Genomic DNA, 25,784 nt, shown 5'->3' on the forward strand with positions numbered 1-25,784 from the left:
TAAGTTCCCCGAGGGCAGGGTTTCTCTCTGATCACTATTGTATCTCCAGCACCTAAAAAAGCTTGGCTCAGCCTAGATGTCCAATAATATATGTTGAATAAATGCAGACATACAAAATATGCAGATTTATATGTGTGTTTGTTACCAAGATACCAAGATATTCTTACATGCACAGAAACTCAAACAGACAATAGTGAGCCATGCAGTCGATGTGCACATGCAGGGGCATCACACATGTACACAGACAGAGGCACATTCATATGCACATTCCTGCCTACGTGGCACAGACTCACACCTGCACATCTACCCAGCTAAGACAAACTCTCACAGACATATGCATACACAGATGCCTTGTGCCGTCAGTCACAACTCAGTGGCTGGCTTGTATTGAGTCTTCACTGTGTGCCAGGTGCTATTTTGAGTTCTTTACATGCATTATCTTGCTTGATCAGAGGCACAGATGATGATTATCCTCACTTTGCAGGGCAGGAAACTGAGGTTCAGAGGGGCCCGGAGACTTGGCCTTCAACAAGAAATAGCAGAGCTGGGCCTCCAGCTCAGAGCTGCCTGCCTCCAGTCCCAGACTCATGACCTTTATGCACTCCTGCCTCCTTATATACCACGCCCCATCCTGTGTACAGACACACAGGTCCATTTTCCCAGCCCCACCCACATAAACACTCCCAAACACACTCAGAGAGGGACTGTGGCCATAGTTCACTGCCTGCATCAGCCACACAGACACGCAGATTCCCAGGCACACCCTTAGGCCCATGAACATCCCCCTGTTGATGTGAGATAGCTAGCTGTCCAGGCAAACCCTCTCAGATGTGGCCTTCCCCAAACAGAGAGAGACATGATTACATGCATTCAGGAAGAGGTGCTTCCACAAAGGCCTGGGCAGCATGCACACATTTCCCTGTCACGTGCATTCCACAATTACATGCCTTCCCTGAGAAAGACACCAGAGACTTATCCTCACACCTGACCTGCATGGTTTCATGTTCCCAAAGAAAGAGGAGTTATCTGAGGGCTGGGGGTAGTTCCATGGGGCTTCGGGGTTTCCCTGTCTAAGCCTCTTCTTCCCTGTCTCATCTCACCTCTGCCCCCTACTCAGCTATCTGCAGCCTTGATGTTTGATGCTGTGCATGTGGTGGTGAGTGCCGTCCGGGAACTGAACCGCAGCCAGGAGATTGGTGTGAAGCCGCTGGCCTGTACATCAGCCAACATTTGGCCCCACGGGACCAGCCTCATGAACTACCTTCGCATGGTGAGCCAGGAGTGGGAGGGCTGAGGGCGCTCCGTCTGCCTCAGGTGTGGGACTCACTGTGTCTACTCTGTGGCCCCTCTGCCCCATCTCCAACTCCACTCAACACCTCTGCTCTCTCTGGGCCCTTTCCACACTACTCTTTCTGTCCCTTCTCTCCTGGCTTTCTTCTGCCCACCTGGGCTGCTATTTCCTTGTGTCTTTGTTCCATTGCCTCTCATTTGCTGCTTTGTTGTCTTGCTTGTTTAACTGTGGTCCTTCCTGGTCCCTCTTCCACTCTCTTGTCCCCTTCACCTCTATCTCTTCCCTCTGGGCTTCTCCCACCCATCTCTCTGGGCTCTGCCACCCCTCCCTCTGGCCACCTCCCACCCTGCTAGGTAGAGTATGACGGGCTGACAGGGCGGGTCGAGTTCAACAGCAAAGGGCAGAGGACCAACTACACCCTGCGCATCCTAGAGAAGTCCCGGCAGGGCCACCGTGAGGTGAGCAGGCCCAGGGTGATGCCAGGGCCCTGATCAGGTGGGGTGGAGTGGAGGTGAAATTGGGGGGAGTGGGGGTGGGGGTAGGGCAGGGCAGGACCCCACTGGTTATAGTACCACACCCCTCTTCTCCCCAGATCGGGGTGTGGTACTCTAACCGGACCCTGGCCATGAACGCCACCACCCTGGACATCAACCTGTCACAGACATTGGCCAACAAGACGCTGGTGGTCACAACCATTTTGGTGAGTGGCCCCTGTGGGGAGGCAGTAAATGAAGGGACCTTTCCTGAGCAGTCCTAGTCAGGAGGAGGAGGGATGCCTAAGCTGGTATAGCACATAGACCAGTGGGGACATGAATCATGTACCCAGCAACCCTGATTGGGACCAGGGCATTCTCCTCCTAGTCCCTGCCAGATCAGGGGATGGCTCAGACGCTGCCATAAGAGCCCAGCCCCGGGCTCTGCCAGCCTGCTATTTGTTGCATGGCAGAGATGGGAATGTCTGGCTTGCAGGAGAGCACCGTGAGCATTTCATGAGGCTTCACGGTGCTCTCCTGTAAATCCTGATTTCCCTGTCTCACGAGAGGTTGTTTTGTCACACTTGCCAACCAAGTATGTTGACACATCAACTTATTTAATGTCCATCTTGAAAGTGTAGAAGCTGAGGCTCAGAGAGGTGAAGCAACTTGTCCAAGGTCACACAGCAAGTAAATGTTGTAGGCAGGACAAACATCAAGTCTCTGAACCTCCAGTCATCTCCTCCTCTCATTGTCCTGCAGCCCCCAGGGGTGCTGCTCCTGCATTTGACCAGACCAGAGTCGGGCCTTTGTGAGTCAGTGAATATTTATTGAGCACTGTTCTACACAGGCACTGTGCTAGGCCCTTTCCAGGCGTCCCCCTTTAAACCTCTCGGCTACTCCATGAGGTTTGTCTTATTTTCCTTCTTTTGAATGTAAGGGAACAGGTCATACAGCAAGTCCCTGCTGGAGCTGTCAGTCTTCAAGGCCATGCCCTCTCTCCCCTGTGCCCTGCTGCCACCCGCCAGGCACAGTAGCCTCTGGGAGGTCAGGGAGAGGTGATGGATAGAGCCTGATGGTCAGGAAGCTGTCCAGAGCAGCTGGGCCTAGAGGCTGGTGTGCCTGACAGTCATGCTCTTTACAGAAGCCAAGTCCCTGGCCTGCTGGCATCCGCTGTTTATGGGGGCTCCCTAGTGCCTCTGTGAGCTGGGCCGACTAATGCTGTGGACGCTGAGGATTACCACTCGCCCCACAGGATGTCCAAGGTCTCCTAAAGCAACATGTCATGAGGCTATTCCCTCAGTCCCTAGGGAACTCCTGATCTAAAAGTGGACTTTAGGTCTCTGGAGAAGGGCCAGTGAGCCTGCTGGGGAGGGACAGATGGACTGCAGATGGGAAATCAAACACTTCATAACAGCCTCACTGAGGGGCTCTGAGCGCCAGGCTGGGCTGGCTGGCAGAAGTCAGCCCTCTGCATATGGGAGTGTCGTTAGTCCCAGGGCCTTCCTGGGTGGGACCCGAAGAGACAGGGTTGTTGGTGGGGAGCAGGGACAGAGGCCAGGGAGGGGATGGCAAGACAGCAGAGCCATGATCCTAAAGTCTTCAAGTTTCTTCTCACACTTCTCACACTTATCTCTCCTCCCACAGGCCCATGAATCAATGTTGTTTTCTTCCTGACATTCATTTTTCTCTTGATGGATTCATTCATTCATTCATTCATTCATTCCAGAAATATTTTCTGAAGCTGATGTGTATCAGACTTTGCATAAATTCTGGAGGTACAGGAATGAGTCACATGTGACCTCATTGTTTCCTTACCATTTTTTTCCTTTTGATTGATTTTTAGAGGCAGAGAGATGAAGGGAGGGAGAGGAAGAGAGAGAGAGAAGCATTCATTGGTTGCTTCTTGAATGTGCTTTGACCAGGGATCAAACCCTCGACCTTGGTGTTTTGGGACAATGTTCTAACCAACTGAGCTAACTGGCCATGGCTGATTTCTTTACTCTTGAGGGGAGAGGATGCCAGTCGATGGAGGAGACAGGCATGGACACAGTCATTCCTGCAAAAAAAGAGTGACTGACAGCTTTGGAAGGCCCAAGGAAGGCTTCACAGAGGAGGTGGCATTAGACCAAGCTGTACAAGCTGTGTAAGAATTGGGTGCATGAAGAAGGCAAGGGTGGGCATCTGAGTAGCAGGAGCCACAGGAGCATGGGTCTCAGGAAGTATTTGTCAGATTGGATGTGGAAGAAGTTGGGCTCGTAGTGCATAGCCGGATGTGCCTGTTGACTCACCAAAATTTTGACTTGTGTATCTGGTCAGAGCTTGTGCCGGACATTTGGAGAATCAGATCTGAGTCAATGTGAGTGCCTGGGGCAAGATGCAGTCAGTACTTCTTATTTCCTGCTCTGTCCCCAGGGCCTAGAATGGTGCCTAGCACCTTGTAAGCATGGAGGGGTGGTGAGTACTGTGACAGACGTGGAGGAACGTCTCTGAGAGACCCAGTTATGCTTACCCTGTACCTTGGAGGTGTTGAATGGGAAGGTGCAGGACCAGATTGGGATGTCAGAGTAGTTCCTGGGCCCACAAGGGAGGCTATAGGAGAGAGAGGTTCTCCAGGTGGGGGAGTAACAAGGCCTGGCTGGGCTATGGATAGGGATGGAGATCTGAGGTCAGATATTAAGAAGCAATGAAGAGGCCCTGGCTGGTTAGCTCAGTGGTAGAGCGTTGGCCTGCCATGTGGAAGTCCCGGGTTCGATTCCCAGTCAGGATATACAAGAAAAGCGACCCTCTACTTCTCCTCCTCCCCCCCCCCCGTCACCTCCTCCCGCAGCCATGGCTCGAATGGTTCAAGCAAAAAATGTTGGCCCCAGCCACTGAAGATGGCTCCATGCCTCACCTTAGGTGCTGAAATAACTCAGTTGCTGAGCAACGGAGCAACAGCCCAGGCAGGAGAGCATTGCCTGGTAGGGGGGTTGCTGGGTGGATACCAGTTAGCAGCATGCAAGAGTCTGTCTCTGTCTCCCCGCCTCTCAATTAAAAAAAAAAAAAGGCAGTGAAGATAGGATGTGGTGCCCGTGGTGCCCAGGGGCTAGGCTGAGGGAAGGAGCAGAAGGTCCTTGATGGAGTAGAGGGTGAAGGTGTCCCTGGGGTGGGGCTTACAGGTCTGAAGCTGAGAGAGGGCTGGTTGGTGCCAAGATTGAGAGAGGCCCCACAGGGAAGGTGGGGGTGTAAGAGAAGGCCCAAGCAGATGAGACTGTGAAGGAGCCTTTCCTCAGGCGCTGTTCCTCCTGGAGAATTCTCAGGGCACTCCATTGGTCCCCATGATTCACTTCATTAAGCTGTGATGTCTCGTCCTGCTTTTTGGTGATTCTGGGGTCTCACTCTCATTTCTGGCTTTGCTCCCTACCACTCAGATTGTCCATACTTTCATCTCTAAATGGGTGTATTAATCCCACTTTGAAGGGCTGTGGGGTGGTTGTATGAGATCAGAAAGTTCTCCTGATAGTGCTCAGCATGATTATACTAGGTACAAGGCCCTTCCTCTTCTCTCTCCTGATCTGGTGTCCTTGACAAAAGCAGCAATTTTCATGGCCAACGTCTTCGAGCACCGTGTTTTTCTCTTCATCTTCATGGTAGCCCTGAGGTGGATACTATTGCCCCTTATTTGTGGATGAGGGTTGATATGCCCCAGTCACCCAGCTAAAAGGTGGCAGAGACAAGTTGACTTGGCAGAGCCCACATGCCCGTCCTTTGCACTATACCACCTTTATTTTCCTCAATTTCTTCTTTTTTTTCCTGAGCCCTGAGAGCTGCGTTCTAGGCCTGGCTCTGCTGTCTGCATGCTACCTGACCTGGGTAGGTCTCTTCTCTGTCTTCAGTTCCCTTCTTTGAAATGAGAGAATTAAAGTATTCATAACAGAGTGAAGGGGTTGGACTAGATTGGGGTCATTTAAACAGCACTCCAGGAAGTCCTGGATATGGATTTGAGTCCTAGGTTCACAGAAGGGTCCAGGCAAGCAGCTTGTGAGGAGTGTTCTAGAACCCACCCTACTTTAATATCTTTTGTTTTTAGTTTTAAGAGATTTTTATGGAATTGTAACATGCATACAGAAGCTTGCACAAATCCTAAATGTACCACTCACTGAATTTCCAAAAACTGGACATACCCATGGAACCAGCCTTAACACCCCAGCCCTTCATGCCTCTTGTGCTCCCTAACCCCCAAAGTAACTACTGTCTCAACTTCTATCACCACAGATTAGCTTTTTAGCTTTCCTGCCTTCAATCTTCAAGTAAATGATATTGTGCTCTATGTTCTCTCTCTTTTGCCTGGCTTCTGCTCACACATTTGTGAGATAATCCATGTTGTGAGTAGTTTAGTCTCACTTTTACATGCTCTGTTATATAGGGTATGAGTGTACCACAATTTACTTAGCCACCAAATGTAGATCCACTTTGGAGTTGTTTTCTAGTGTTTTGTTATTATGAAGAATCCTGCATTAAACATCCTTCTACATGCCTTCTGGTGAACACACACGGCATTTCTGTCGAGTGTATACCCAGGACTGCAATTGCTGGGTCTTTTGAGCTTTAATAGGTACTTTTTGTATTGTCCATAATGATAGAACCACTTTTCACTCCCAGCAGCAGTGTATGAATGAGATTTCAGTTGCTCCTTATTTTTCCCAGTGGTCAGTATGTATAGGACCCAATCATACTGTGATTTTCACCTATAATTCCCTAATGATCAGGGAAGCTGATCACCTTTCTGTGTTTATTGGCAATTTGGAAATCTTCTTTTGGGAAATCTTTATTCAAATCTTTATTTTTTTTTAAATCAGAATATATGATTTTTTTATTGATTTGTGAGTTATTTATGTATTCTGGATATAATCCTCTTGCAATATGTATTACAAATGTCTTCTCTTTGTAGCTTGCCTTTCCACTCTCACGGGTATCTTTTTTTTCCCAACATTGTCTTTTGTGGAAAAGATTTTTAATTTACTAAAGTCCACTTTATCTGTTTATTTTTTCCTTTATGGTTAATTCTTTTAACATTTAATAATTCTCTGGACCAAGGTCATAAAGATAGTCTGTTTTCTAAAATTAATAAATTTTCCTACCTTACCTGTGGTGGCGCAGTGGGTAAAACATTTGACCTGGAATGCTAAGCCCACCTGTTCAAAACCCTGGGCTTGCCCAGTCAGGGCACATATGGGAAACAGCTACTATGAGTTGATGCTTCCTGCTCCTCCTACCCCCCTTTTTCTCTGTCTCCTCTCTCTAAAAATCAATAAATAAAATCTTTAAAACAAAATAAATTTTCCTTTTATACTTAGATCTACAATCCACCTGGAGTTGGTTTTTATGTATTGTGTGAGGTTGGGGGTCAGAATATATTTTTTTCTCCATATGAATGTTTAGTTGAATAGCACCATTTATTAAAAACATCCTCATTTACCCCTTTACCACAGTGCTACCTTTGTCATGAATGAGTATCCACTTATGTGTGGGCTTCTGACCCTCTGTTCTGTTGTCCATTTGTCCATCTTTGCTCTCATACCACATTAGCTTTAAGTGTTAATATCTGGTATCGGTTCTCTGCCCTAATGACCATTTAAGTATTAAAAAAATGATATACCGAAAGGTAGTTTATTATTTCATGCATTTAATATTTAAATAAGAAAAATAAAAGAGGTACACAGAACTAGATTATGTTATAAGAAAGAGCTTTAAAATATTAATGAAAAAATATTAAATAACACCAGACAAAAAATAATAAAACTGTTATTTAAGATCTTTCCATATTGCTTCTTAATTGGCGTCTTCACTTGCAATTTTCTTTGCTTTTATCCGAGCATCATTGGCTGTGTAACTTATCCTTAACCATGTTTTTACTATAGGAGTAGGATCCCAGTCCTTAACTTATGGACAGAATGAACAGTCCTACGGGCGCTTAGAATACACTGTTGCACAGATGAACGTTATAAAAAGAGTAAGACGCCTTGGCTGGTTGGCTCAGTGGTAGAGCGTTGGCCCGGCGTGTGGAAATCCCGGGTTCGATTCTCAGCCAGGGCACACAGGAGAAGTGCCCATCTGCTTCTCCACCCTTCCCCCTCTCCTATTTCTCTCTATCTCTCTCTTCCCCACCCCCCACCCCCCACAGTCAAAGCTCCATTGGAGCAAAGTTGGCCTGGGCGCTGAGGATGGCTTCATGGCCTCCACTTCAGGTGCTACAATGGCTCAGGCCACAATGGAGCAACACCCCAGATGGGCAGAGCATCTCCCCCTGGTGGGCTTGCTGGGTGGATCCTGGTCGGGCGCATGCGGGAGTCTGTCTTGATTGCCTCCCTGCTTCTAACTTCAGAAAAATACAAAAAAAAAAAAAAAAGAGTAAGGAATGTATACTTGTGATTCCCACATTGGGTGGCTACCTGGGCGCCTACCTTGGAGAACCCTAATTACAAGTGCCATTTTAACAACTGGTTCGCCAAACTCAAAAAATAGGTATTGGTTCTGGTGAATCCGTGAGAACTGGCTGAATCCCACGGCTGTGCTCTTCTTTTCACAAAAAGTATCATATTGTACACATTTTGTAGCTTGGTTTTTTCCTCTTAATAGATCTGAGAGAACTTATTATTTTAGTAGTTGCTTGTGATATTTTGATGACATCAATAATCTTTTAAACCTGTCCCAAATTAGGTTGCTTTAGTCTTTGTTTCTACAACAAGCAATGGTGCCGTGACTCTCTGGGACCTTCCTTACTTTTTTGTGTACAGGTGCACAGATTATTTATAGGATGAATTCTTCTTCTTGTTGTTGTTTTTTTTTTTTTTTTTTGCAAGAGAGAGAGACACAGGAAGGGTGAGAGATGAGAAGCATCAACTTGTAGTTGGTTCCCGTTAGTTGTCCATTGATTGCTTCTCATGCATGCCTTAACTGGGGGCCTCCAGCCAAGCCAGTGACCCTGCACTCAAGCTGGCAACCTCAGAGTTTCAAACCTGGGACATCAGCATCCCAGATCAACATACTATCTACTGTGCCACCAATAGTCAGGCTGTAGGATGAATTCTTTTTTTTTTTCTCCTCCTTTTCTGAGTGAAAGGATGGGAGATAGACTCCTGCATGTGCCCCAACCGGGATCCACCTGGCAACCCCTGTCAAGGTGATGCTCTGCCCATCTGGGGCCATGCTTGCAACTGAGCTATTAGCACTTAAGCAAGCACCTGGGGCTATGTGCTCTAACCAGTTGAGCCATGGCTGTGGGAGGGAAAGAGAGAGAGAGAGAAAAGGGGGAGGTAAAGGGGTGGAGAAGCAGATGGTTGCTTCTCCTGTGTGCCCTGACCAGGAATCAAACCCAGGACATCCACACACTGGGCCGATGCTCTACCACTGAGCCAATTGGCCAGGGCCTATAGAATGAATTTTTTTTCCCCATTTTTCCGAAGCTGGAAATGGGGAGGCAGTCAGACAGACTACTGCATGCGCCTGACCAGGATCCACCTGGCATGCCCACCAGGGGGCGATGCTCTGCCCCTCCGGGGCGTCGCTCTGTTGCATCCAGAGCCATTCTAGCGCCTGAGGCAGAGGCCACAGAGCCATCCTCAGCGCCTGTGCCATCTTTGCTCCAATGGAGCCTTGGCTGCAGGAGGGGAAGAGAGAGACAGAGAGGAAGGAGAGGGGGAGGGGTGGAGAAGCAGATGGGCGCTTCTCCTGTGTGCCTTGGCCAGGAATCGAACCCGCGACTCCTGCATGCCAGGCTGACACTCTACCACTGAGCCAACCGGCCAGGGCCTAGGATGAATTCTAACTCAGACTTAGCAACAGCCCACTGTTTGCAGTGCTTCCACAGAAGATTCTTTGAAGAAGCCTGAACAGCTTAGCTTAGAGGCTCCTTTAAGACCTTCGGTTCCAACAGTCTGGGGCTTAAGGTTTGAGTCCTAGATCATTATTTTCTGACCTTGAGCTCTGTTCACAGGCCCAGTCCCTGTCTCTGGCTCTATTAGCTCAGACCCTGGTCCTAACTAAGGTCTTGACCCCAAATCTGCAACCCAAGTGTCTTAATCTTGGATTTGGAGATCAGCTTAGCCTGCTGGAAGGAACAAGAGCTTTGGATCCCACAGCAACTCGGTGTTGAATCCTAACTCTTCCCAGTCTCCCCAATGTCCTGCTTCAGCTGTGTGGTTTTGGGCAAGACACTTAACCTCCCTGAGCTCTAATTTCTTCCTTTGCCTGTCAAGAGGGCTGTACTAGAGCCCTCCAGCTCTAACACTGGGTGTTTATCTGGATAATTCTTGATTTTTGATTCTCCAGCTTTGGTATCTGACCTGGGTCCCAGTCTCTGGGTCTGGTTTCTCCCATGTCACTCTCAGATTCTGTCCACTTGAGTCCAGTCTAGCACAGGGCTTCAGAGCAGAGCTTTGGAATCATACTGACTTGTCCATCTCAGCCACTTACTACTTCACTTCTCAGTACCTCAGTGTCCTCATCTCTGAGGAGAGGTAATAATACCAACCTCCCACGCTGACAGAATAGCTGTCACACAGTGATCCCACAAGAAATGCTAGCTGCTGCCGCTATTATTAGTAATACCTCACATTCCCATCCCCAGTTCTACAATTTTGAATTTGAAAAGGCAACTTGGTCGAGAGAAAAAAAAAAAAAGCACTGACTTCCCTCGATTTCATCTCCCATCAGCTGAGGGGCTTTATGGGACCCTTGGAATAGGACCTGGCCTCGAAGTACTTATCACTGTGTAACCACATCAAAACCGGGAGGCTTAAAACAATTATTATTTTTCACAATTCTATGGGTCGACTGAGCAGTTCTTCTGGTCTTGCTATGGCTGCTGTGTTCAGGGGTGGCTACGATGGCCTGGAAGTTCTGGAGTGGCTGTGGGTGCAGGCTGTAGGCAGCACACCTGTGTTCACTCTTCACTCATCCTTCAGCAGGCTGGCCTGGGCTTCCTTACATGGCAGTCCCCACAGGCTGCTCTGAAGGCCAAGGTCTTGGAATTTACACAGTGTCACTGTACTGTACTCTGTTGGCCAAAGCAAGTGTTGAGGCCAGCTCAGAGCCAAGGGGTGGGGTAAATCAGCTCTACCTCTTTTTTTTTTTTTTTTTTTTTGAGAGAGAAAGACAGGGACAGACAGGAAGGGAGAGAGATGAGAAGCATCAGTTCTTTGTTGCGGCACCTTTGTTCATTGATGGCTTTCTCTTATGTGCCTTGACTGGGGGGCTCCAGCTGACCTTAATGACCCCTTGCTCAGCAGTGACCTTAGACTCAAGCTAGTGACCTTGGGCTCAAGCCAGTGACCTTGGGCTTCAAGCCAGCGACCTTTGGGCTCAAGCTGGTGAGCCCATGCTCAAGCTGGATAAGCCAGCGCTCAAGGTGACAACCTAGGAGTTTCGAACCTGGGTCTTCTGTGTCCCAGGCCGACACTTGATCCACTGTACCACCATTTAGTCAGGCATCTTTACCTCTTGATGGGAAGAGCTGCAAAATATGTGTAGCCACGTCTGCCTCAGAGCTCAGTAGTGATGTGTTGAATAACTGAGAGGCGACAGGTCACTTGATCTCTGTGAGCCTCAGTTTTCCCATGCGTAAAGTGAGTGTAGTAAAACCTTGTGTGTAAGGTCGCTGTGAGGAATCAAAGTGATAGAATCCAGGGAACATGCGGTGCAGGGACTATACTCAGCAGGCGCTCAGCTCATGGTCACTATTGTGGCTGTTATTGCCAGAGCTCTCCTGGCTGTTCCCTAAGTCCAACGTGACAGTGCACCAACAACCGTTTAGACAATAACTATTTCTTTCTTTTTTTTTTTTTTTTGTGGCAGAGACAGAGTCAGACAGAGGGACAGATAGGGACAGACAGACAGGAACGGAGAGAGATGAAAAACCAATTCTTCGTTGCGGTTCCTTAGTTGTTCATTGATTGCTTTCTCATATTGCCTTGACGGCGGGGGGGGGCTACAGTAGACTGAGTGACCCCTTGCTCGAGCCAGTGACCTTAGGCTCAAGCTGGTAAGTCTTGCCCAAACCAGATGAGCCCACGCTCAAGCTGGCGACCTTGGGGTCTCGAACTTGGATCCTCCACATCCCAGTCCAATGCTCTATCCACTGCACCACCGCCTGGTCAGGCAGACAATAACTATTTCAAGATAAGTTTCCCTTTTGTTACGGGCATCTTCATATGCCTTGTCTTACCAGCACTTGGAGTATTCTTTTAGCTCTTGCTCTTACTTGCCACGATGAGAGCCAGTAAAAGTTGCTTGAACCCGGCCCTGGCCGGTTGGCTCAGTGGTAGAGCGTTGGCCTGGCGTGCAGAAGTCCCGGGTTCGATTCCCGGCCAGGGCACACAGGAGAAGCGCCCATCTGCTTCTCCACCCCTCTCCCTCTCCTTCCTCTCTGTCTCTCTCTTCCCCTCCTGCAGCCAAGGCTCCACTGGAGCAAAGATGGCCCGGGCGCTGGGGATAGCTCCTTGGCCTCTGCGCCAGGCGCTGGAGTGGCTCTGGTCACAACAGAGCGACACCCCGGAGGGGCAGAGCGTCGCCCCCTGGTGGGCGTGCCGGGTGGATCCCGTTCGGGCACATGCGGGAGTCTGTCTGACTGTCTCTCCCTGTTTCCAGCTTCAGAAAAATACAAAAAAAAAAAAAAAAAAAAGGTGCTTGAACCCCTTAGAAGTAAGCACCATCATCATAAACCACCTCTAGGCCAGAGATTGCAAATTCTCAGGTGTTGACAGCATTTTAAAAAGGGTATTAGACTTGAATTGTGGCTAACCTTTATAATTAGGAGATTTTACAAAACCACCTGGGTTTCCAAATTCTCTCAATGTGGGCTGTCTGGCATCTTAGGTCTATTTCCCTCATGATGACATTGGGCTGAAGCTGGATCCTGGTGGGGGTGACCCTCTTTGGTCCCTTGCTGGCTCATGAAGTCTGTTCAGTGGCTCACTACTGGTTGTGTAAAAAAATATGAACAGAACAGAAAATAGGGTATATTACCATAAGCATAAATGTAAGGACTGTTTTGTGGTGCTAAGTCTCATTATGGTGTGTGAGTACATGTGCATGTATGTGTGTGGCTTGGATTGCAAAGTGAAATGAATCTCTTACTATGGGTCATAGTCAAAAATTTAGAAGGCCCTGTTCTAGCTTGGCATGACCTTCATCCAGTCTGATTCACTCTTAGGTTACCTGCTGCCCTCATAGGCATTTGAGATTGAGACAGCTGAATGCCAGGTCAGTCGGTGGAGATTAAAATGGCACCCTGTGATCTGCTGGGGGCTGGCAGGGTCCGTGTGCTTTGCTCCTGGCTTTCAGGCCTGTTTCCCACTCCCACTCTGAGCAGATTCTGGATCTAGCTGCCTGGCTTGGGCCCCAGGATCCTGACCCAGCCTCCAGATTCCCGGTCTCTGACACCACTGACTTCTCCCCTGCCTCTCCAGGAAAATCCATACGTCATGCGCCGACCCAACTTCCAGGCCTTATCAGGAAATGAGCGCTTTGAGGGCTTCTGCGTGGACATGCTGCGGGAGCTGGCCGAGCTGCTACGCTTTCGCTACCGCCTGCGGCTGGTGGAGGATGGGCTGTACGGGGCGCCCGAGCCCAACGGCTCCTGGACAGGCATGGTCGGCGAGCTCATCAACCGGGTATGGCTGCGCTTTGCCAGGGCTGGGGAGGGGGTCACAGCCTGTGGAGCGAGGGAGGATGGGCAGGGACAGCTAGGGGAGCCTCAGAACCAGCCTGACAGAAGAGGAATAAGTCCCAGAGGGCTCTTCACACCAATAGTGTGCTGTGTACCTGTGCCTGGTGGGTGAGCTTCATTGGTGTGGACATGGTGGGAGAGAGAGGCATATGTTACTGCTATGTCCCGGATATTTTCCAAACGCTCCCTTACACCACCACGGCTTAGCTGGTGCTCAGAGATTTGCATGAATGAAAGCCGCATGGAATGGGAAGCAGGAGAGGAGTAGGAGGTCAGGAGAAGCTTCCTGTGAAAGGCAGGGTGTAGGTCAGGAGGTCAGGGACGGTGCCTCATTTGTGTGCTATGCCCAGTACCTGCCAGGAGGGCCTGGCATGTTGCAGACATTGAGCCTGCCTGCTGAGCTCAAGTCCACTCATTCAGTGTTTGTTGAGCACGTACTGTGTCTGCACCATGCTGGCAGCATAGGATGTGGGGCTGAGCACAGCGGCCCTAGACCCTGCCCCCAAGAGTTTAATGTTTCCTTAGGATGCAGAAAAGCAAATGACTACAAGGCCGAGCCATTGGGTCTTGTCCGATAGCTCAGTTGGTTAGAACACTGTCCCGAAGTGCAGAGGTTGCTTTTTCTATCCCCAGTCAAGTCAACACACAGAAACAAATCGATGTTCCTATCTCTCCCTTCCCCTCTTACTAAAAGTCAATAAATAACTTTAAAAAATATTGAATGGAAAAAGAGCCAGAGCCACTGGGGATGTGATAGGGAAATTTAGTCTTAGAGAAGCTTCTTACCTAGCCAGCCAGCCAGGGAGGATTTCCCAGAAGAGGTAGCACCCAAGCGGGTATTCAGAGGGTGTAGAGTCAGAAAGATGAAGGGGGTGTGGGAGGACAGCAGTGGTTTTGGAGCAGAAGAAATGGCATTTACAAAGGTGGGGGGATAAGATAAGAGTGGGGCACCCTGACAGTGTCTGCAGAATTTGGGAGAAGGTGAGGAGGGAGAGGCAGGGGCCTGGGAGATCAGAGGTGAGGGAGCACTGGAAAGAATATTTTGGAATCAGACCAACCTGGGTTTGAGTGTTCAGGTATGTCATTTCTCTTTTCTGAATCTCAGTTTCCCCTCCTTGGGACAGGGGTAATGATACCTGACAAGTCTATAGTGAGGGTTACAGAAAATGGACTGCACTGCACACATTCCTTGTTAGAGAGGCTTGCCCATGTCCAGTTCCTCTTTTTATCCCAGGTACTAGGAGCTGCGACTGCAAATGCCCAGAGGCAGCACTGTGCACGGGATACACATAAGCTCCAGCAAGGGTACACCCAGGCAGGTGTGCAGATTAAGGACCTGTGGCCACAAATGGTTAGGGCAGCCTTGGCCTTGGACTTGGTTAAGGGCACTAGAGATTCTCCCCCTCCTGCCTCCTCCATCCCAGAATTTATTGCATTCGAGCCCCTGAATGTCATCAGGGTAGACTTGAGAAGGCTGCTTTTGACAAGGACATTTATCCTACAGGGCACAGATTTTCAAAAATTGTTTTGACTGCAGAGCCCTTTTTCCAGTTGAAAGCACCCTCAGAACCCTGGACAAAGCAGAGCTGCTGTGGGGATTGGGATGGGGGTATCCCTGGGGTCCTGGTGGCTGGGTCTCCCCTGCCGTACCCCACGAGCAGGCCAGAGGCACTGCCCCACAGGCTGCCAGTAGTTAAAGCTCCACCTAAAGCCAGAACCTGAGGAGACAGGAGGTGAGGAGTGGAAGAGCTGGTGCCTAGCGCCCACCCAACTGGCTGGTTTCCACATGACCTACATTTTCACAGCCTGGGGCCCCAGAAGTAAGTAGATACCAGGGCAGTGGCCCCTCACTAAACTGGGTACCAGTTCATTCATCAACAAAGAAGTAGTGAAATAGTCCTATTTATGGCTGCATGACCTTGGGTAAGAGTCTTAAGCCCCTGTGCCTTGGGCCTGCCCCACAGGATTGTGGGAGAATTTGGTGCAGTGGTGCCTGGGGAAAAGCACAGCACAGTGACTGGGACCTTTTCTGATCAGTTGCCGCTATTGTGGTCCTGAATACGGTTTGAATTTTGGCTTTGCTTTGTACTAGCTGTGTGACCTTGGACAAGTTACTTAACCTCCCTTTAACATAATTTTTTCAACTGTAAAATTGGGGGGAAACCAGTGGTTAGCACACAGGAAGAGCTGTCATGAGCATGAAACAAGTTAATCCATGGTCCTTGGAATGGGGCTGGCAGGTCGTGGGTGCTGTGTGCAAGTTCCCTCTTTGGTCATGTTATTTCTATTGGCACAGCCAGCGCGTAGATATATTCACTCATTTGTCCCTTCTCCAGCCAGCTAGAATTTATTGTCTACTGTATGCAAGGCTCTGTGCTGTACCCTGGGGATACAGTGGCTAGGCCTGGCCTTGCTCTTACTGGGCAGGTTACAGTTTGGCTCTCAGAAGGAGGTCCTCGGGATGTGCCCCTCAGGGTCTGTGCTAGCTTCAGTGAGGAAACAATCAGTGGGGGGGGGGGGATCAGCAGGCCTGCCAGGGTGACTAGTGGAAACGTAAGGGAATGGCAGAGAGGGAGCATACCAGAGCTTGGTGACTGCCTGGGGCCGGGGGCATAGCAGAGAAGACGATGGTGTTCCTCCCATTTCTGGCTTGGGCAGCTGGGCAATGGCAATGACATTTAGGGAGAGAACACTGGAGGAGGAGCAGGCTGGCAGTGCAAAGGACAGGCGGGGTCTGGCCTCGCTGAGGCTCAGCTGTCTGCCGTGGGACGGCCGAGGGTGCTGTGCTTTATGCAGCTACTCCCCAGCAGCCTCGCAGCAGCAGCTGCGTTCATTGACTTTATACCATGTGCCAGGAATTTTTCAAGTGTAATTTCTTTCTCCTAACAATCCCTCATGGTCCAGTGGATGACTGCCTTCCTACAGATATGAGATCTATGTCTCAGCAGTGAAGGGACTTGTCCCCCTAAAAACACAGGGCAGCCAGGTGTGTCGGACCCAAGGCCTGTGCTCTTTCCAGACACCAAACAGGCCCATGGGAAACCTGCAGGAAGCAGGGCAGTGCTCACTCACGGCATGCCGGTCCCTGGCCAAGCTTTTTTTTTTTTAATTTTACTTATTTATTGATTTTCTAGAGAGAGAGGAAGGGAAAGAGAGAAGCAGGGTGGGAGGAGAGAGAGAGAAACATTAATTTGTTATTTCACCCATACATGCATTCATTGATTTTTTTTTTTTTTTTTTAGTGACAGAGAAAGAGACAGAGAGGGAAGACAGGGACAGACAGACAGTAAGGGAGAGAGATGTGAAGCATCAATTCTTTGTTGCGGCACCTTAGTTGTTCATTCATTGCTTTCTCATATGTGCCTTGACCAGGGGAGGAGGGCTACAGCAAAGCAAGTGACCTGTTGCTCAAGCCAGAAACTTTGTACTCAAGCCAGCGACCTTAGGCTCAAGCCAGCGACCTTGTACTCAAGCCAGTGACCTTAGGCTCAAGCCAGTGACCCCACACTCAAGTTGGTGAGCCTGTGCTCAAGGCGGATGAGCCTGTGCTCAAGCCAGTGACCTCGGGGCTTCGAACCTGGGTCCTTTGTGTGCCAAGCCAACACTCTTTCCACTGTGTCACTACCTGGTTAGGCTTATTGTTTGATTCTTGTATGTACTCTGACAGGTGATTGAACCCACAACCTTGGTATTGGGAGAAGGCTTTAACCAACTGAACTACCCAGTCAGGGCCTTGTCCAAGCTTTTTGAACTTGGATTAATTCCTTGACTCTTCATGGCTACCACAGAAGGAGGGTCTGGTATTAGCCCAGTTTTCTCTCATGGGCAGAGTGAGATGTCCAGGCCACACAGCTAATGACAGGCAGGGCCAGGCTGGCACCCCAACAGGCTGGCCCAGAGCTGACGAGTAACTTCCAGGTGGAAGACAGCCCGGAATACCGGCATCCCCTGAGTCATCCCAGGCCCGGTGTAGGTTCACTGGCCCATCTAGATTTATGGCCCATTTATTCCACCCAGTGGCCATTGTTGGAATTGGCCTCCTTGCTATCATTGCCACGGTGTGAATTCAGGCCCCAGCACCTCTCACCATCCTCCTCACTCGTCTGCTGGCCCCTTATCTCTCTCTAGTCCAGTTTGTCTTCCAGTAGAATCTTTCTACAAACCTGACCTGTAACTTGCATGCTTTAGCTGTAGTCTCCCAGGGTCTTCAGGATAAAGTCTGTGCCCTCCAGCCTGGCCCTGAAGGGCAGAGCTCTTAGGCCGGGGTCCCAGGAAATGGACTTTGACGTGGAGTTAGGTAGGCAGGAGGAATGTTGTTGTGTTCTTGAAGACCAGCCTTGTGAGGAAGTGAAGGAGCAGGCTTGGGCAGGGGGAGGAACTGAGTGGCGATGCAGTTATGACTGAGCCTCAGCTGTGCCGTGGCAGCTCTGAAGCTGGGACGGCCATCGAAGGCATCCCCCTGAGGTAAGGAAGCAAGCCTTTATACCCCCCACCTGTATGTACATTATTGCAGAAGACTGTCATCAGGGAAGGTCGAGACCTTGGGTGAGGGTTTTTTTTCACTGACAGAGTTGAGAGTGATCAGCCACTAGCACTGTGCAGCTGGGGCAGTGAGTGCCCTGTCCTGAAGGAGTGTCTGGGTGGCCACCAAGGCACTGCAGCTTGAGCTGCTTAGGAGACAGGAAGAGCCAGCTTCAGGTAGCCCGAGTTTCCACATGATCTCTGGCAAACCACTTTATCTCTCTGAACTCAATTTCCCCTCTAAAATGGAGGTGTGGGGAGTGGGTGAGAGTGCAAGGTCCCAGAGCAGAGCCCCAATCATGAGAGTCTTAGGATAAGAAGTTTGGATGTTATCTGTATCATGTTGGGAAGCCATTGAAAGCTTTTAAGCAGAGAATGTGCTATGATCTAACTTTTTTTTCTTTTATTGAGGTGAAATGCATATCACAGAATTATCTTAAAGTATATAATTCAGTGGTATTTAGTGTATTCACAATGTTGTACAACAATCAACTCTATCTACTTCCAAAACATTTGTGATGAGTCCTGAAAGAAAACCCGATCCCCATTGAAAAGTCCCCATTCCCCTTTCCCAAGCCCTTGGCAACCACCAATCTGCTCTCTGTCTCAATGGATTTATTTACTAATAATATTTCATGTAAATGGAATCATCTAATACATGGTCTTTTGTGTCTGGCTTCTTCCACTCAGCGTAATGTGTTCAAGGTTCATCCCCATTGTAGCATCTATCAGTGCTCCATTTATTTTCAGTGCTCCATTCATTTTCTTCCATTGTATGGATATGCAACCTTGATGCATTAAAATTTTTTATTGACTGATTGATTTTTCAGAGAGAGGAAGGGAGAGAGAAACATTGATTTGATGTTCCACTCATTCATGTATTCATTGCTTGATTCCAGTATGTGTCTCAACCAGGGATCAAATCCATGCCCCTGGGACATGGGGGCGATATTCTAACCAACTGAACCACCCAGCTAGGGCAATTTTTAAATCATTTAAAAATTATTACTCTCTCCTGACCGGTGGTGCCACAGTGGATACAGTGTCAACCTGGGACACTGAGGTCCCAGGTTTGAAATCCCAAGGTTGCTGGGCTGAGTGCGGGAACATCAGAATGATCCCATGGTTGCTGGCTTGAGCCCAAAGTCGCTGGCTTAAGCAAGGGGTCATTGGCTCGGCTGGAGCCCCCCAGTCAAGACATGTATGAGAAGCAATCAGTGAACAACTAAAGGGTCACAACTACGAGCTGATGCTTCTCAACTCTCTCTCTTCTCATCTCTCTCACTACCTGTCTTTTTGTCTCTATGTCTGTCTGTCTTTCTCTTAAAAAAATTATTACTCTTGCTACTCTGTTGAGAAATAACTATACTGGGTAAAGAGTAGAAACAGAATTGTCCATTTAGAAAGCCATTGATGGATTTGGAAGACAGAGAAGATGCTGGCTTGTGCTTAAGTGGTGGCTGGATCAGATATGTGCACGTGGGAGAGAGGGACCAAGGGTGATGGTAGGGTTTGGCCTAAACAGCTGGGAGAATGGTGAGGCCAGTTTCCATCATGGAAGGATGTGAGAGGAGCAGTTTGGTGGTGTTGGGGAAATAAGTTGTCTCTGGACAGGGATCCTTTGAGATGACTATTAGAAATTCAAGTGGAGGCCCTGGCGGGTTGGCTTAGCAGTAGAGTGTCGGCCCAGTGTGTGGAGGTCCCGAGTTCAATTCTCGGTCAGGACACACGGGAAGTGACCATCTGCCTCTGTACCCCTCCCCCTTCTCTCTCTCTTCCCCTCATGCAACCATGGCTCAATTAGCTCATGAGTTTGCCTCAGGCTCTGAGGATGGCTCCATGGCCTCTGCCTCAGGTGCTAAGAAATATATTATAATTCTGATCATGGCTGGTTGGCTCAGTGATAGAGTGTTGGCCTGGTGCGTGGAAGTCCTGGGTTCAATTCCCGGCCAGGGCACACAGGAGAAGCACCCATCTGTTTCTCCACCCCTCCCCCTCTCCTTTCTCTCTATCTCTCTTCCCCTCCCACAGCCAAGGCTCCATTGAAGCAAAGTTGGCCCGGGCGCTGAGGATGGCTCCATGGCCTCTGCCGCAGGCACTAGAATGGCTCCAGTTGCAAGGGAGCAATGGCCCCTGATGGGCAGAACATCGCCCACTTAGTGGGCTTGCTGGGTGGATCCTGGTCGGGGCGCATGTGGGAGTCTGTCTCTCTGTTTCCCCTCCTCTCACTAAACTTAAAAAAAAAAATTCATGTGGAGAAATATACATTTTATTGTGTGGCTGGGCATGCATTATTATTATTATTTTGCTAGAGAGAGACAGAGACAAACAGACAGGAAGGGAGACAGATGAGAAGCTTCAACTCAGTTATATTACTTTAATTGTTCATTGATTGCTTCTCATACATGCCTTGACCAGAGGGGGGGTGACTCCAGCCAAGCCAGTGACCATGAAATTATGTCTATGATCCAATGCTCAAGTCACATGAGCCATGCTCAAACCTGCAACTTCAGGGTTTTGAACCTGGGTCCTCAGCATCCTAGGTCAATGCTCTATCCACTGTGCCACCACTGGTTAGGCATGATGCATTATTATTATTATTATTATTTTAATCAAGTGAGAGGCAAGGAGGTGGAGAGAGACTCTCACATGTGCCCTGACCGGGATCCACCTGGCAAGCCCACTAGGGGGCTGATGTTCTGCCCATCTGGGACAACTGCTCCATTGCTTGGCACCCAAGCTTTTTTTAACACCTTAGGCGAGGCCATGGAGCCATCCTCAGCGTCCAGGGCCAACTTGCTCATTCGAGCCATGGCTTCATGAGAGGAAGAGAGAGGGGAGGGGAGGGGTGAAGAAGGAAGTGGTCACTTCTCCTCTGTGCCCTGACTGGGAATCGAACCTGGGACTTCATGCACTGGGTTGACGCTCTGCTGCTGAGCCAATCAGTCAGGCCCATATCATGGATTATTTAACTCATTTCTTATTGATGGATATTTGGGTGATTTCCAGTTTTCGCTAGTATAGACAATGCCACCATCAGCTAGGCCTGTGGATTTGTGGGTGTGTTCTTGAGGGATGCATTGTAAGCAGTAGAAGCACTGGGTCAAAAAGTATGAACATTTTTTAAGTTTATACTGCCAAATGGCTGTTCAGAAAGGTTCCACCAATTTATATTTTCATCAGCGTGCACTAGAATGTCAAATTTCCCACACTCTTGCCAACAATGGGTATTATCAATCTTTTTAAAAAGTTTTTGCCAATCTGAAAGGCTAAAAATGGTATCTTACTGTTTTCACCTAAACAGGATATTATATGACTGCCTATTAATCCCTGTGTGGACATACTATAACTAGTGAATTCTTTTTTTTTTTTAAGTGAGAGGAGGGAAGATAGTGAGGCAGATTCCTGCATGCACCCCAACCAGAATTCACCTGGCAATCCTGTCTGGGGCTGATGCTCAAATCAACCAAGCTTTTTTTAGCTCCTAAGGCTGATGTGCTGGGAACAACCGAGCTATCTTTAGTGCTGGGGGCCGACACTTGAACCATTCGAGTCACTGGCTGTGGGAGGGAAAGAGGGAGAGAAGAGGGAGGGGAGAGAAGCAGATGATCATTTCCCTTGTGTGCCCTGACCAGAATCAAACCTGGGACATCCATATGCTGGGCCTATGCTCTATCCAATGAACCAACTTGCCAAGGCCAAAACATTTTTTTGGGGGGAGTATTTTTCTGAAGTGAGAATCAGGGAGGCAGAGAGAGACTCCTGCATGTGCCCGACCGGGATATACCCGGCATGCCCACTAGGGGACGATGCTCTGCCCATTCAGGGCATTGCTCTGTTGCAACCAGAGCCATTCTAGCACCTGAGGCGGAGGCCATGGAGCCATCCTCAGGGCCCGGGCCAACTTTGCTCCAATGGAACCTTGACTGTGGGAGTGAAAGAGAGAGATAGAGAGAAAGGAGAGGGGGAAGGGTAGAGAAACAAATGGGCACTTCTCTTGTGTGCCCTGGCCGGGAATCGAACCTGGAATTTCCACACACCAGGCCGGTGCTCTACCGCTGAGCTAGCCGACCAGAGCAAGGCCAAATATTTTTTTTTTTTTGTATTTTTCCGAAGCTGGAAACGGGGAGAGACAGTCAGACAGACTCCCTCCCGCATGTGCCCAACTGGGATCCACCCGGCACGCCCACCAGGGGCAGAGCTCTGCCCACCAGGGGGCGATGCTCTGCCCCTCCGGGGCGACCAGAGCCACTCCAGCGCCTGGGGCAGAGGCCAAGGAGTCATCCCCAGCGCCCGGGCCATCCTCGCTCCAATGGAGCCTCGGCTGCGGGAGGGGAAGAAAGAGAGAAGAAGGAGGGGGTGGTGGAGAAGCAAATGAGCGCTTCTCCTATGTGCCCTGGCCGGGAATCGAACCCAGGTCCCCCGCATGCCAGGCCAACGCTCTACCGCTGAGCCAACCGGCCAGGGCCAGGCCAAACATTTTTTATTTTTATTTTTTTTATTTTTTTTTATTTTTTTAGTTTTTGTATTTTTGTATTTTTCTGAAGCTGGAAACGGGGAGAGACAGTCAGACAGACTTCCGCATGCACCGGACCGGGATCCACCCGGCACGCCCACCAGGGGCGACGCTCTGCCCACCAGGGGGCGATGCTCTGCCCCTCCGGGGCGTCGCTCTGCCGCGACCAGAGCCACTCTAGCGCCTGGGGCAGAGGCCAAGGAGCCATCCCCAGCGCCCGGGCCATCTTTGCTCCTATGGAGCCTTGGCTGCGGGAGGGGAAGAGAGAGACAGAGAGGAAGGAGGGGGTGGGGGTGGAGAAGCAAATGGGCGCTTCTCCTATGTGCCCTGGCCGGGAATCGAACCCGGGTCCCCCGCATGCCAGGCCGACGCTCTACCGCTGAGCCAACCGGCCAGGGCCCCAGACATTTTTTATATTTGGTTGTTTCCAAGTATTTTTTTTGTCTGTACTGTTATAAACAACCGTAAACAACCATCTTAATGCACCAGCTTTGCCTGTATTGTAGCTGATTGACTGATTCTCTGACAACATGAAAGAGGGAGACCCTCTGTGTGTCTTTGGTTAGATATTGTTAAACTGCTTCCTAGAAAGGTTATACCCATTTCTAGACAGGCTCCTTCTCAGTACTGAGGGTTTTGATTGGCTTTTAGATATTTAGACAACCCCCTGCCATTTTTATAGATGGCAGATCATTCTGATTTTCCCTGCTTTAACTGGTAGACCACAGTGTGATTTATGTGGTCAGGTAATAGATGGGGTGTGAGCCCAGGTTCAACTCAGAATAGGCCAACTAGGCCTGTGGACCCACCTTGTGTTTTGCCAGGTCCTGGTTATATAATTGGAATAGATACATGTGGCAGCTGGCAGAGCTGAGCCATGGAGTCAGGGCCATTATGGTAGCAAGAGCCAAGTGGAAATTCCCTGTCTTTACCGGATAGTAATCCAAAAGCAATTCTACATCCTGTAGGGGGAATTACACCAAGTAATGCCCCTGTGAATGGCTTGAAAGAAGCAGGGATAGTGATCTCATCTGGTTCAATTGGTCTGTTTGGTCTGTGTAGAAGGTAGATGGTTCTTAAAGAATGACTGAGTTATTATAAATGTAATCAGGTGGTGACTCCAATTCTAGTTCACCCAATGAAGTGACTTTACTAGAGCAGGTCAACACAGCCCTTGGCAGCTGGTGTGACTACTGACCTGGCAAATGCTTTTTCTCCAAGCCTCTTTCCCAGGACCACTGGAAGCCAGGAGCACAGCCATGCCTTTGGTCTTGCTTCAGGACACCTTCAGTTCTCTTGCTCCATCCATGACAGTTCACACAGTATCGGCTGGCCCACTTCATTGAGTAGGAAGGGAGTCATAGTAAACCAAACCCACTACTGACATCTGTCAGTCAATCTCCAGTTTGGAGACAAAAATACCAGCTACTTGAACAGAGAGAATTCTATGTGACAGTTGTTAACCAGGAGGTGGCGCAATGGATAGAGCATCAGCCTGGGATGCAGAAGACCCAGGTACAAATCCCTGAGGTCGCTGGCTTGAGCACAGGCTTATCCAGCTGGAGCGTGGGATCATAGACATGACCCCATGGTCGCTGGCTTGAGCCCAAGGTCGCTGGCTAGAGCAAGGGTTCACTCTCTCTGCTGTAGCCCCCTCCCCATTAAGGCACATATGAGAAAGCAATTAATGAGCAAGCAATCAATGAACAATTAAGATGCCGCAACAAAGACTTGATGCTTCTCTCTCCCTCCCTGTCTGTCTGACTCTCTCTGTCTCTGTCAAAAAAAAAAAAGGAGTTAACCAGCTGACAAAGAGTAAAAAAAAAAAGACAAAGGGGCATGGAGGTAGCGGCTTAGGAAGGCTAAGGGCTGAGGGAACAGGGGAAGACGTTGGAAAGATTAAACCTTAGGGACTCAGATTAGGGGCCCAACTGAGCTGAAAAGCAGAGCTGGGAAGTAGAGACACTGCTTGGCTGCAACATTTGGTTTTTTGGATTTGGGCAGCAACTTCTACTTGGGTCAGAGTTGAGTGTGCTACTTCAGCCCATTTGCCAAACAACCTATTTGGCTTTTCATTCTGAGGGAGACCCAGGGCAGGCTGTGTGCAAGCCAGTCTGCCACCTGGGCTGGCTGCTGACCCAGCAGATCCAGGGTTGTGAAGAAAGCTGGTGGCTAGTAGGGATGCGGCCACCCAGAGGTGACTCAGCATCAATCTAGGATTTGGGAGCAAATCATGCTCTCTCTGCAGAACCAGCTATTATCCTTTTGAGAAACTGCTCATTAGTGGGCCTTCTTAGAGACTGAACAGCTAGCTGCTCGTGGGCAGTGAGCGAGCATGTGGCCTGAGCGCTCATGCAACCTGGGTGTTGTCATTTTTGTATCGTCAGGATCCTGCCAGGAGACGAGCTGTGCCAGGTACTTGAATGAAGAGAATTATATATTAGGAATAAAGTCATTCTCTAAGTAGCTTGGAGGGACAAAGTTGAACTCCAAGGCAGGGGTCAGCAAACTTCTTCTATAAAGGGCCAGATAGTAAATATTTTTGGCTTTTGGGCCATATTGTCACAACTATTCAATTCTTCAGTTGTAAAACATTATTTATAACATTAGGCAGGTGGGTTGGACTTGCTCTTGAGTATCATGGAGGAGCAAGGTAGGGAGTGGCTATGTCCCTAGTTCTGGAGGGAAAAAAAAAACTACTGGAAATAGAGGGAAGGCACTCGCCAACTAGCTGTGGTATCCCCAAGCTCAGTAAGGCTGGCTCTTGCAAGTGTCAGGGAGCTGCGAACTGGATTCCTCTGCTGCCCCAGGGAGAACCACTGCTGTCGGTACCTAAAGGAGGCTGGGACTGGAGAGTAGACAGGAGGGAGCAGCTCTGTTTCTCCTCCAGCCTTGCAGCCTTGCTTTCGTACCCCCTCTTGGCAGAGGCTGAGGGAGCCTAGGGCAAAGCAGAAGCACAGTTCTACCAGAGCTGATGTAGAAGGCAGGTTTGGACTGTGGAATAGTCACAAGTGGTTTGGTTGGTTTTTAGGCATTTAGACAGCAATACTGGTGGCTCATCATTTGAATTCTTCCTGACTTCATTCTGGGTACTAAACTACTGTCAAGGTTCTCTTGGGAAGGGAAGTCTCCTTTAACAAATATCTATCTGTTGGAAAATGAAGGGGAAAGAGGAGGAGATGGGAAGGGGTTCTAAGGAGGAGAGGAGGCCCTGGCCAGTGGCTCAGTGGAGAGAGCATTGGTCTACTATATGGATGTCCCAGGTTCGAGTCC

The 25,784-nt window shown here is 49.3% G+C and overlaps 1 protein-coding gene across 5 annotated transcripts in view; it reads left to right on the forward strand.

Annotated features, from left to right (window-relative positions):
- GRIK5 (glutamate ionotropic receptor kainate type subunit 5) overlaps positions 1-25,784 on the forward strand; it is a 68,711-nt gene that overhangs the window by 16,843 nt on the left and 26,084 nt on the right. For all 5 annotated transcript variants that reach the window (XM_066373632.1, XM_066373629.1, XM_066373628.1 and 2 more), the window contains 4 exons: positions 1,118-1,270; positions 1,645-1,749; positions 1,884-1,991; positions 13,215-13,418. In XM_066373632.1, the coding sequence (XP_066229729.1) occupies positions 1,118-1,270; positions 1,645-1,749; positions 1,884-1,991; positions 13,215-13,418 (570 nt within the window). The remainder of the gene's footprint in view (positions 1-1,117; positions 1,271-1,644; positions 1,750-1,883; positions 1,992-13,214; positions 13,419-25,784) is intronic.

This window comes from Saccopteryx leptura, chromosome 3 (genome assembly GCF_036850995.1).
Source record: "Saccopteryx leptura isolate mSacLep1 chromosome 3, mSacLep1_pri_phased_curated, whole genome shotgun sequence".
Classification (NCBI taxonomy): domain Eukaryota; kingdom Metazoa; phylum Chordata; class Mammalia; order Chiroptera; family Emballonuridae; genus Saccopteryx; species Saccopteryx leptura.